Source organism: Citrus sinensis, chromosome 3, assembly GCF_022201045.2.
Source record: "Citrus sinensis cultivar Valencia sweet orange chromosome 3, DVS_A1.0, whole genome shotgun sequence".
NCBI lineage: Eukaryota > Viridiplantae > Streptophyta > Magnoliopsida > Sapindales > Rutaceae > Citrus > Citrus sinensis.
The window spans coordinates 31,581,173-31,594,499 of NC_068558.1; the positions used below are offsets into that span (position 1 = coordinate 31,581,173).

A 13,327-nucleotide genomic window follows, 5' to 3' on the forward strand; every position below is an offset into this window, starting at 1 on the left:
CTTCAATTTGTATATCTACTCTTTGAGAGAGGTTTTGTTGTAATTTTCAATTCCTCATCAATTTTGTGAGTGTTTAAGTGTGTGAGACACTTGAGTGAAGAGATTGGGAGATAATCTCTTTGTTGTAAAGGTTCATTGACACCTTGGAAGTCAATTGTAAGCTTTTGAAGCCTTGGAAGGCTTAGATAGTGAAATCCTCAAGCTTGGGTTGCTTGGAGGCGTGGACGTAGGCGGTGATTGCCGAACCACGTAAAAATCCTTGAGTTTGCTTTCTCTTCCCTTACTCTTTTATTATTGTGCTTTCATTGAAATTATTGTTTTCGAATTTATTAAGGCATTAGATTGGATCGTTGTATGGTTTGATTAGGATAAGTTTTAAAAACCCAATTCCCCCCCTCTCTTGGGTTGCATAACTTGTATTTCAACCCGACCCAACCTCTCTGCCAGATTCGAGGTGAATCTTGTGATCTTATATCTAAAGCCTGTGACACAAATTTAATTCATGAATACATAACACTAGCCTAGGCCTTTGTTATAAACAAGTAATAACATATGTACCTCATTTAAAAATATATTCAAAACTTGCGTAATTCACATCTTACTGTACATACTTACACTTTAGATATATACATATAAACACAAACGTGCTTGATATATAAGTCATGCAGTAATGCGTGTTGTGGCCCAACCTCAACTGATTAGAAACTGAACTGCACGAAATCCTATGAAAATCTTAAAGAAATGGGATAAATAGGAAAATAATATACTTGTGGCTAAATGAATGGATATAATTGTGTGTGTTTGTATATATATATATATATATATATATCTATAAATAAATTAGTGCTCTAGTGCTTGTATATAATTGTATGACATAACTTCGCACTGAACACATTACACAAGCAAATATGAAATCACACACACACACACACACACACACACACACACACACACACACACACACACACACACACACATATATATATATATAAATATGATAAAACTGCACCAAATAATATGTAGGAGAAATAACTCTCAATATTTATTGGAATCATCATTGCACAAGTAAAGTGGGGGGAAAATCATCCTTACCGAACCACGTAAAAATCCTTGAGTTTGCTTTCTCTTCCCTTACTCTTTTATTATTGTGCTTTCATTGAAATTATTGTTTTCGAATTTATTAAGGCATTAGATTGGATTGTTGTATGGTTTGATTAGGATAAGTTTTAAAAACCCAATTCCCCCCCCTCTCTTGGGTTGCATAACTTGTATTTCAACCCGACCCAACCTCTTTGCCAGATTCGAGGTGAATCTTGTGATCTTATATCTAAAGCTTGTGACACAAATTTAATTCATGAATACATAACACTAGCCTAGGCCTTTGTTATAAACAAGTAATAACATATGTACCTCATTCAAAAATATATTCAAAACTTGTGCAGTTCACATCTTACTGTACATACTTACACTTTAGATATATACATATAAACACAAACGTGCTTGATATATAAGTCATACAGTAATGCGTGTTGTGGCCCAACCTCAACTGATTAGAAACTGAACTGCACGAAATCCTATGAAAATCTTAAAGAAATGGGATAAATAGGAAAATAATATACTTGTGGCTAAATGAATGGATATAATTGTGTGTGTTTGTATATATATATATATCTATAAATAAATTAGTGCTCTAGTGCTTGTATATAATTGTATGACATAACTTCGCACTGAACACATTACACAAGCAAATATGAAATCATATATACATACATACATATATATAAATATGATAAAATTGCACCAAATAATATGTAGGAGAAATAACTCTCAATATTTATTGGAATCATCATTGCACAAGTAAAGTGGGGGGAAAATCTCTCAATACTCAGCGGAATTAACTACATCACAAGGGTCGAGTAATCTAAGTCTCACTACACATGCATAGAGCCTATAGGGAAGGGTACACGTATGGTATCTGGCAATCACATCTCATGATTGAATCAATCATATAATATGTGTACATATAATCATAACATGATACTAAATCATACTATCAAACATAAATACTTTGTAGAATACACATAAATAATAATTGTAATCCACTCACAAAACATGTTTCACTTCGGGGTTCGTTGGAGCTCCTATAGATTCCTTAATTCTTGGATTTCTCCTAAAATATAGGGTTCAAAAATTAATTGTTAGAACTGATATAAAAACTTATACATATGACATAAACTAAATCATAATTGTTCAAATTTCTTAAATACGTTACCTACCGACTTACTGGATATAGAAATAACTATCCAATTCTCTTTCCTATAATATTTCCTCTCAATTGCTCTTTTCAAAATCATTTCTCACTCTCGGTTTTTCTTTTCTTTATTTTTTCTTCTTCATCTTTTGTTCTTCTGTTCTTTTCCTCTTCTTTCTTCATCTTTTCTTCTTTTGTTCTTTTCCTCTTCTCTTTTCCTTTTGTTTTCTTCCCTTCTCACCTTTTCCTTTCTTTTTCTTTTCTCTTTGAATTGCTTTGTTTTAGTTTGATTCATGAAAATGGTGACAGCTTCTTCAATTCTTTATATATATACATTGCCTCCAATCATGCATGACAAGCACATAGGTGAAGCATGCATGTGCTTTGCTTTGAGCTGACAGCTTGCTAATTAGCCACATGTGCATCACAATACATGCATTAATTGATTGTATTATTTTTAATATATTATATCATTTCTTTTAATGAAGGATGTAGCCAACAATTTTATCCAGCTAAACATGTTCTTTGACATATAATACAGTTTATGGTCCAACAACTCATAAGTAGTTGAAATTAAATTATTTTTTAATATCAATTTTACTATTCTCTCAATTTTAAAATACTTTAAAAGATTTTCAAACATAAGATACAATGGTATACAATTGAAGCCTAATCCAACATAGAAAGATTAAATAAAATTAATTTTCATCACTACGCAAGAGACTTGAAAGGACATTAAGGTAGCGTTTATTTTTAATTTAAAATATGAATATGTTAGAATTTGATTAAAATTTGAATGGTTTTAAATATAAATGTTTCAATAACATGTTTATTTTTTAATATATAAAAATTAAGTGGCATCTTGTTTGCTTTTATAAAGAAAACACATTAAATGTAGTTATTTAACATTTATGTCCTTATAAGTCAAAACGAATAAAAGGGATTAGGTTTCGTAGTTTATGAAATAACTATATTGAATTGAAATATTTTTAGGATATAGTATTTATTTTCTGAATAAAAGCTCATTTAGTCCCTGTATTTTAAAATTAGTGCCCATTTAGTCCCTATATTTTTAAAAATGTCTCGAAACATCCCTGCCGTCAAAGTATTGATACCCCTACCGTTACTTTTTATTTATTTTGGCTTACTTTTACAATATTATCCTTTTATAATAATTTTTTTGTTTGGACATTAATAAAAAGAAAATAATTAAATTGCCAATTTAACCCTAAAAATAAAAAATTTATATTAATTTTTAATTGTCAAAAATTGTATGCAAACTACCAAATGTGCAAATGGTGCTTGCAAAAAAATTAATATAATTTTTTTATTTTCTAGGGTTAAATTGGTAATTTAATTATTTTCTTTTTATTAATGTCCAAAGAAAATTATTATAAAAGGGTAATTTGTAAAAGTAAGCTAAAATAAATAAAAAGTAACGGTAGGAGTATCATACTTTAACGACAGAGATGTTTTGAAATATTTTTAAAAATACAGGGATTAAATGGACACTAATCCTAAAATACAGGGATTAAATGAGTTTTTACCCATAAATAGTTAATCAAACATGGAAAAGTAATCGAAATTGAAAAATCTATACAGATAGGGAAATTCTACTTTTGGCATCAATGGGTCTACATAATTTATTTTGCATCAATTATGCACCATCACATTCTTCAACTGCTTTCAATTATTTATGCTCCAATAACTGCGAATTGTTCTTTTCAGTGCAATCAACTTGCAGCTCCCCTAATCGCAAAAAAACTTACAACTTCCCTTTCATAAATAGTAGTGCCCATTTCCCCAGTAGTCTCGCATTAACATTTAAACATGATTATCAAACACTTGGTTTAGTGGTGACCCTTTATTTTTAAGGTAAGAAGTTACCTAATCTTTTCATATAGATATGGGAGTAGATTTTTTTGTTTTTCTCCCAATTTCACAGTAATTAGCTAGTAAACCCCTCTAACCTTAGAGAAGAGTTGAGGAGTTATGGATCGAATTTCTGATTGATTACATTAAAAATGGTTCCGTTAATTTCCATCAAACTTATTTTTATAATATTAATACACTAAGGGCGTGTTTGGCGCCCCGCATAACACTGTATTAGAACACCATATTATATTAAGATATTACAATAAAATGTTTGGCTGCTATGCGGTATTGCATAAAAAAAAATTAATGCGGCAAAACCCGTATAATGGAATCTAGCGTGAGTGTCGAGTTGATTTGATTTAATTTTTATTTTAGAGATTATATATTTAAAAAATACTGAAAAAATAAATGTTAAGCTACTAAAAATTTAAGGTCATAAGCTCAAATCTATTGAAGAATGATGATATATTTTTTAACATTTATATTACAACAATAATGTTAAATTTTCAAAATTTAAGACTTTTATATTCAATATTTTTCTAAGTATTAAATATTAATAAATATTATTTTCTAAATATGTAATTTAAATTAATCAGCAAAGGAGTTAATACAATACAATGCAACACCAAACATAGTGTAACTAAAAATTAATACAGTATAGTGTAGCACCAAATATTGTACAATATTATTAAAATATAGTGTTAATACAATACAACATAATACAATACACATGCATTAAAATAATGCAATACAACGTAATATAATATAATGTGTCAAACACACCCTAATTGTATTGCAGTATCTAAAAAAAAGATAATTAGACTGTTTTAACCATGATTATCTAACATTAGATTGAATTAAAAAGTCAAAATTTATGTTAAAATTTTAAAATAAAAAATTGAAGTTAAAATATTCCGATCCATTAAAAAAAATGTATTTAACCATGACCATTGACTAGTCAACACTCACCAGCTTAAAGTAGTGTACATATTCGGACACTCACAAATTCTTTAATGGCTAAGTGCCACTTACTAATTCTTATGTTCAAGTACAGTAGACAAATAAGTTAAGCATTCATTTCTCTACAATAAAAGTACCAGTCTTCACTCTTCACTCCATAATTAGATGAGTGGGTCTGCCTACAATGGAACCCATGCATCTAAATCTTCGATTAGATTTGATAGGCAGCCATAAATCAATTGACTTGTGTTTTGATCTAACCGGTTATCCCGTTGAAGCCACAATTCTCCCGCCAAGTTAATGATTCTAATTGCACTAAAAAAAAAAAAAAATTCACAAATTTGTGAAAGATTTCATTTTTTCCAGGTACCCTTACTTTTGCTGGAATACAAAGGGTAAAAGCTCATTTAATCCCTGTATTTTCATTTCGGCAAAGGTCGTAAAAATTTATTTTTTAATTCAAATGTAAATATTTAAAAATCAAACATATATTACAAAAAAAAACTAATTTTTTTTTTTTAAAAGTTAAACTTCATATGTTTAAAATAAGCGCTAAGGAACATGAATAAGAGCTATTAAAACAAAAAAAGAATAATTTTGAAACTAAATACAATTAATTGAGAGATGAGGACCGATAAGATAAATTCATAGATAAAAATTAAAATATCAGCCCTACTTATTGCTGGCAGTTATGAGCATTAAAGAACAGAAGCCGTGTCTTGATAAGTATGGTGTTCTTGCGGAATTTTCAGCTAGAAGTGGACGGTGGCTGGACAATGAGATGAAATTGAAAGATTATCACGGAACTTGAAGGAAGGTTCATGGCATCGATTTATTCTAAAGAGTCACTATATTTGGTTCAATAATTGTTTTCATTCGAATCAAAATCTCTCTCTAATCAATTCAACTGTTTCTGTTGATTATGGCTTCTTCTTCTCGAAACGACAAGAAGTATGATGTTTTTGTTAGTTTCAGAGGAGAGGACACCCGCGACAACTTTACTAGCCATCTCTGTTCTGCTCTGTGTCGACAAAATATCCAAACTTTCATTGATGACCAACTTAACAGAGGAGATGAAATTTCGGAGTCACTTGTGAATGCAATTGAAGCATCAGCCATTTCAGTTATTGTCTTCTCAGAAGGGTATGCATCTTCCAGATGGTGTCTCGATGAACTTGTCAAGATCCTCGAGTGCAAGAAAGAGTATGCACAGATTGTGATTCCGGTTTTCTATCTGGTTGATCCATCAGACGCGAGAAACCAAACAGGGCCTTTTGGGATTTCATTTTCGAAGCTTGAAGAAAGATTTAAGGAGAATCCAGAGAAGCTGCAGACTTGGAGGAAAGCTTTGAAGGAAGCAGCCAGTTTGTCTGGCTTTCATTCTCTTAACATCAGGTGAAATTGAAAAGTTACCTTTAATTTCTCATACTAATATTTAACAATAAATAAAATTCACGCAGCACTCTTAGTTAAATTTCCAGATGCTAAACTACAATTTTAAAAATTTTTAAGCATCAAATTCTAGACTTACTGACTTCCCAACTTTTATGCTCTCATAATTATAAAATAATTTTGACAGAATTAATAATAAAAGCTCGAGAATTTTACAATATATATCTAACAAAATTAGTGGTGGTCTGTCGTTTTTTAAGCAATTTCAACCTCTCCTCATATGCCACCATTAGAAAAAAGAAAAGGGAAATTATCATTGCACCACCTCTCTTTTACCTTATGTTCATCCAACCACCATAAAATTCTAACATATTTTTTACACCGCATTTCTTTTTAAATTTGTATTAATTAGTTACTTTTGAACTAACATCGTTAAATAATTTAAACGAAATGATAATTTTACCCCTAAATAAAATAAAAGACCATTTTTATTTTATAAAAACTTTGAAAATAAAAAATTATAATTATAAAAATACCCTTAATTTTAATTAAAAAATAAATTCCAAAATTCCAATTTTTATTTTTTAATAAAAATTATTTTAATAAAAAATTATAATTATAAAAATAATTACAAAATTTTGGGATTTAATAAAAATTCCCTAAATAAATTCAGCTATTTTAATAAAATTTTACAAAATTATACTTTTTAATAAATAAATTCAGCTATTTTAATAAAATTTTACAAAATTATACTTTTTAATAAATAAATTCAGTTATTTTTATTAAAATATTGCAAAATTATAATTTTTAATAAAAATAATTATTAAAAATTTGTAAAATCTAAATTTAATAAAAATTAGTTGAGCACCTCTATTTGAGATTTATTTTCTATTAAATTTAGGGGTATTTTTATAATTTTAATTTTTTTATTTTTCAAAAATTTTTTAAAATAAAATTATCTTTTAGTTTATTTATGGGTAAATTGGTCATTTTTTAAAAATTATTTAACAGTATTAGTGTAAAAGCGGCTAATTGATACAAATTTAAAAAGAAAAGTGATGAAAAGAATATGTTAGAATTTTATTGTGGTTGGATGAACATAAGACAAAAGAGAGGTGGTACAATGATAATTTCCAAGAAAAAAAAAACTCACACATATTACTGTAATTTAAGAGTTATTAATTTACTGGAAGATTGGTATATATTAGTTTCAATGAGAAAACGGACAATCTCCCTTATTTCAAACTTAATGCAAATTCCTCGTATTAATTTGAAGTTACTTTGGCTAATTTTATGTATTTGCTAGGTGTGAGTCGGAACTTACGAATGAAGTTGTTAATCACATTTTGAAGAGATTGGATGAAGTGTTTCAGCCCCGTGATAACAAAAACCAGCTGGTTGGAGTGGAATCAACAGTTGAGGAAATTGAATCCCTATTAGGTGTTGAGTGGAAAGATGTTTATGCTTTAGGGATTTGGGGCATTGGTGGTATAGGCAAAACAGCAATTGCTAGAGCTATTTTCGACAAAATCTCGGGTGATTTTGACGGTTCTTGCTTCCTCGAAAATGTTAGAGAAGAGTCACAAAGACCAGGAGGATTAGCTTGCTTACGACAAAAACTTCTTTCAAATTTATTGAAGGATAAAAATGTGATGCCTTATATTGACCTCAATTTTAGAAGGCTCAGCCGCATGAAGGTTTTGATTGTTTTTGATGATGTGACTTGCTTCAGCCAATTAGAATCTTTAATTGGAAGTCTTGATTGGTTGACGCCTGTGAGTCGAATCATAATAACCACCAGAAATAAACAAGTGCTTAGAAATTGGGGGGTGAGGAAAATCTATGAGATGAAGGCATTAGAATATCATCACGCTATTGAGCTTTTTAGTCGACATGCCTTCAAACAAAACCATCCTGATGTTGGTTATGAGGAACTTTCAAGCAAAGTAATGAAATATGCTCAAGGTGTTCCTTTAGCTGTTAAAGTTTTGGGTTGCTTTCTGCATAAAAGGGAAAAAGAAGTCTGGGAAAGTGCAATAGATAAATTGCAAAGAATCCTCCATCCAAGTATTCTTGAGGTATTAAAAATAAGTTATGATAGTTTGGACGATAAGGAGAAAAATATTTTCCTTGATGTTGCTTGTTTCTTTCAAGGTGAGGATGTAGATCTAGTAATGAAATTTTTTAATGCAAGTGGCTTCTACCCAAAAATAGGTATGAGTGTTCTTGTTGATAAATCTATCATTGCTATTGATTCATACAACAAGATAACAATGCATGATTTACTACAAGAATTGGGTCGGGAAATTGTTCGACAAGAATCAACTAATCCTGAAAACCGCAGTAGGCTCTGGCATCACGAAGATATCTATGAAGTTCTTACGTATAATACGGTAAGTAGTTTGTTGTGTATTATTATTTTGGAATAATGTAGTGTTTAAAAACTTGATGTGAATATATTTACATACGCTCGCACTCGTGAGTCTTAGAATTAATGGAAGAGTGGCAATAATTAGAAAAAACAATAGTGGTTAGATGACGTAGCAATAAATTATAAATGCGATGACAATTTGCGTAACCGTTTGCAAGCATAATTGATATGTAAATTTATCTATTACGCATGCAGAATTTTTATGTTAATTATTACTTGTGTTATTATGTTTCTTAACTGCGTAGCAATAACTATAAACATGAATTATTGAAATTTGATTCGAGTAATGACAGAGCCCCACTCCAATCCCACATAAACTCCATGCAAGAATAAATAAAAATTGAATTAATAACTAAGCTACCTCTAATTGTAAATTAGTGACAAAATTGCCCCAAATTGTTTTTCTTGGTGAGGTTGAAGTGCAATTCATTAGTGGAATATACATATCATCTTTCATTTGATTTTAACTATATTTTATTTATTTATTTTTAGGTGACAGAAAAAATTGAGGGCATCTGTTTGGATATGTCAAAAGTCAAAGAGATTCGTCTAAATCCTAATACTTTCACAAAGATGCCTAAATTGAGATTTTTAAAGTTCTATAGTTCATCATTCAATGGAGAGAACAAATGTAAGATATCTTATTTGCAAGATCCGGGATTTGGTGAAGTGAAATATCTACACTGGTATGGATATCCGTTGAAGTCATTGCCTTCAAACCTTAGTGCAGAGAAACTTGTGTTACTTGAAGTGCCTGATAGTGACATTGAACGACTTTGGGATTGTGTGAAGGTATGCATATCTTATTATGTATGTGCAATCTTTCAATAACAACATTAAATTATTATACGTGGTAACGATTTTGTCTTGGCCTCTTTTTTGACCGACCAGCATTATAGTAAGTTAAACCAGATAATCCCTGCTGCCTGCAATAAGCTAATTGCCAAAACTCCAAATCCCACGTTGATGCCACGTCTGAACAAGCTAGTTATCTTGAATCTAAGAGGTAGCAAAAGCCTGAAACGTCTTCCATCTGGAATATTTAACTTGGAATTTCTTACCAAACTTGATCTTTCGGGCTGCTCAAAACTGAAAGGGCTTCCAGAGATCTCATCAGGTAATATAAGCTGGTTTTTTTTAAGGGGGACTGCAATTGAAGAACTGCCCTCATCAATTGAGCGTCTACTTAGGCTCAAGTACTTGGACCTTTCAGATTGTAAAAGGTTTACGAGTCTCCCAAGCAGCCTATGTAAGTTGAAATCTCTTGGAGTTCTTAATCTATGCGGTTGCTCAAATCTTCAAAGATTTCCCGAATGTCTTGGCCAATTTTCCTCGCCAATATTATTGAATCTGGCGAAAACCAATATTGAGAGAATACCAAAAAGAATTACCCAACCTTTCGTGTTGCGAAACCTCTTCTTAAGTTATAGTGAAAGGTTTGCATCCTCACCGAAGCTTCCATTCCTTGAACGACGTCGCCTGGTAGAGAAACCATTTTTAGGTTTGTTCTCTAAGTAATGAATCTTATAGGCAATGTTTTTTGACCGGAGCAATAATTTTAAATTGGAAGGTAATTATACTGCAGGAATTGTTGTGGATCCCGAGAGTTTTCCGCATATGGACCATAAGCAAGCTGTCCGTTGGAAAGAAATACAGGAAAATGTGTGTCTTTAACTCTCTTTGTTTAAAATTTCTACAATTGTTTTTTTGGGTTTAAAATTATGTTTTTTTGGTACAGAGTAGTTTTTCCACGGGCAAAGCTCATATAGTACTACCTGGGAATGAAATTCCAAAGTGGTTTAAGTTTCAGAGTGTGGGATCTTTTATAACCTTGGAGATGCCACCAGATTTCTTCAATAGTAGCAGAGTGCAGGGCTTTGCATTTAGTGCTATTTTAGCATTTTCAAACCGTCATGTAGATTGTGGAAGATGGTTTTCATTTTCTTTTGAGCTCAAAGTGAAAACTACTAAAGATTGTGGTTCGCATGACACAGTTATTTCAGAGCAGAGTTAATTATATAGAATCAGATCACTTACATTTGGGGTACTATCTGTTCTGTGAAGAGGATTTTAATGGTTTTTGGAAATGCAAATGCATTCCTGAGGCAGTCCACTTTAATGTTTTTCCGCCTTTGAAGTGTGAGTGCTGCGGGGTGAAAAAATGTGGGATCCATTTTTTTTGCTTCCCAGATTCTACGAATTCAATAGAAGATCCAAGCACATGTTTCAACAATAACGAAGAAGACTGAGATTTTCATGAATGTATTTTTATTTCTTTCCTTTTTCTAATCACTTTTAATAATAGGAGAAAATGTCCAAATCAGTTCTTGGAGCAAAATATTCATGTAATAACTTTCGTGGGGTATTGAACTTTACCTTGTTAGATGAAGAGTATAGCGTATGAGAGGCACATGATGTGTATTGTAAAATTAAAATTATTGGCCTTCTTTCCTACATTGTGTAGCTTTGGGCCTTAACAAGGCTTGCACGATTTTGTTTCTAGAGTGCCTATACACCCTAAAACGCGTCTTGCCAATTTAGATAAATTAAGGATAAATCGTTGCTGATAGTTATGAGTATGAAAGCACAGAAACCGTGTGTTGAAAAGTCTGGTGTTCATGTGGAATTTTCAGCTAGAAGTCTACAAAGCAGTGGAATTAATCAATCATCGTGGAGTGCACGGTGGTTGGACAATGAGATGAAATTGAAAAATTATCACGGAACTTGAAGGAAGGTTCATGGCATCGATTTATTGTACAGAGTCACGCACATTTGGTTCAATAATTGTTTTCATCCCATTAAAATCTCTCCCTAATCAATCCAACTGTTTCTGTTAATTATGGCTTCTTCTTCTGGAAACAACAAGAAATATGATGTTTTTGTTAGTTTCAGAGGAGAGGACACCGGTGACAACATTACTAGTCATCTCTATTCAGCTGTCTCGACAAAATATCCAAACTTTCGTTGACGACCAACTTAGCAGAGGAGATGAAATTTCGGAGTCACTTGTGAATGCAATTGAAGCATCAGCCATTTCGGTTATTCTTTTCTCTGAAGGGTATGCATCTTCCAGATGGTGTCTCGATAAACTTGTAAAGATCCTCGAGGGCAAGAAGGAGTATGCACAGATTGTGATTCCGGTTTTCTATCGGGTTGATCCATCAGACGTGAGAAACCAAATGGGGTCTTTTGGGATTTTATTTTCGAAGCTTGAAGAAAGATTAAAGGTGAATACTGAAAAGCTGCAGAGTTGGAGAAATGCTTTGAAGGAAGCAGCCAGTTTGTCTAGCTTTCATTCTCTTAACATGAGGTGAAAAGTTACCTTTAATTTCTCATACTAATATTTGACAATAAATAAAATTTACGCAGCACTCTTAGTTAAATTTCCGGATGCTAAACTACAATTTAAAAAATTTTTAAGCATCAAATTCTAGACTTCCTGACTTCCCCACTTTTGTGCTCATATAAAATAATTTTGACAGAATTAATAATAAAAGCGCGAGAATTTTACAATATATATAGCAAAATTAGTGGTGCTCTGTAGTGTTTTAAGCAATTTCAACCTCTCACTCATATACCACCATTAAAAAAAAAAAACTCACGCATATTCTTGTAACTTAAGAGTTATCAATTTATTGTGAGATTGTAGACTTATAGTGGTCTATATTAATTTTAATAGGAAAATTGACAATCTACTTTATTTCATATTTAATGCAAATTCCTCATATTAATTAATTTGAAGTTACCGCGGCTAATTTTATGTATTTGCTAGGCGTGAGTCGGAACTTATAAATGAAGTTGTTAATCAAGTTTTGAAGAGATTGGATGAAGTGTTTCGGCCGCGTGATAACAAAAACCAGCTGGTTGGAGTGGAATCAAAAGTTGAGGAAATTGAATCTCTACTAAGTGTTGGGTCGAAATGAAGGACAACATTTGTCCATGAGGTTCCTAAAATCGCAACTTTTGCGCAGTAAATTTTAAACGGATGGCGGAAGCTCTAGAAACCTCGGATCGGATTCATTCAAAAACGAAAATCAAGAGGAAAGATTTAAGTTTAATAACCTCACTTATAGTTTCAAAAACGACTTCGTGAAGTAGGAGAAAATGACTGAAAACAGCAAGCTACGAACACTGTCCAGAAAATAGAGCTCTGCACGAACAGCTTCTGTTTTGCCACGATCTGAGATCCTTAAAGCACCCAATTATGATGCCTCTAATTATTCCACACTTAGAAATGTTCTAGGAGTTCATTGGATTTGGAATCTCGAAATTTCGTTTAGAAATGAGAGAGATAATGAAGAAACATGAATGCTAGTTCATGATGATTCATTCCACCAAATAAAGCCACCATTATCTCCAAGAATGGCACCAAACATTATCATGTGCTAGACCCACCCACTTAGCCATTATTTATTGAA

The 13,327-nt window shown here is 31.5% G+C and overlaps 2 protein-coding genes across 2 annotated transcripts; both read left to right on the plus strand.

Moving 5' to 3' along the window:
* The first annotated feature begins 5,829 nt into the window (after positions 1-5,829).
* LOC102617832 (disease resistance protein RPV1-like) lies at positions 5,830-11,320 on the plus strand. Its single transcript, XM_052436189.1, has 6 exons — positions 5,830-6,481; positions 7,785-8,871; positions 9,402-9,701; positions 9,801-10,410; positions 10,495-10,571; positions 10,648-11,320. Exons 1-6 carry the CDS (start codon positions 6,009-6,011, stop codon positions 10,921-10,923), a joined length of 2,823 nt encoding a protein of 940 aa, XP_052292149.1. The 5' UTR covers positions 5,830-6,008; the 3' UTR covers positions 10,924-11,320.
* A 459-nt stretch (positions 11,321-11,779) lies between these two features.
* LOC127900743 (disease resistance protein RPV1-like) lies at positions 11,780-12,223 on the plus strand. Its single transcript, XM_052435944.1, has one exon. It carries the CDS (start codon positions 11,780-11,782, stop codon positions 12,221-12,223), a length of 444 nt encoding a protein of 147 aa, XP_052291904.1.
* Positions 12,224-13,327: the final 1,104 nt, after the last annotated feature.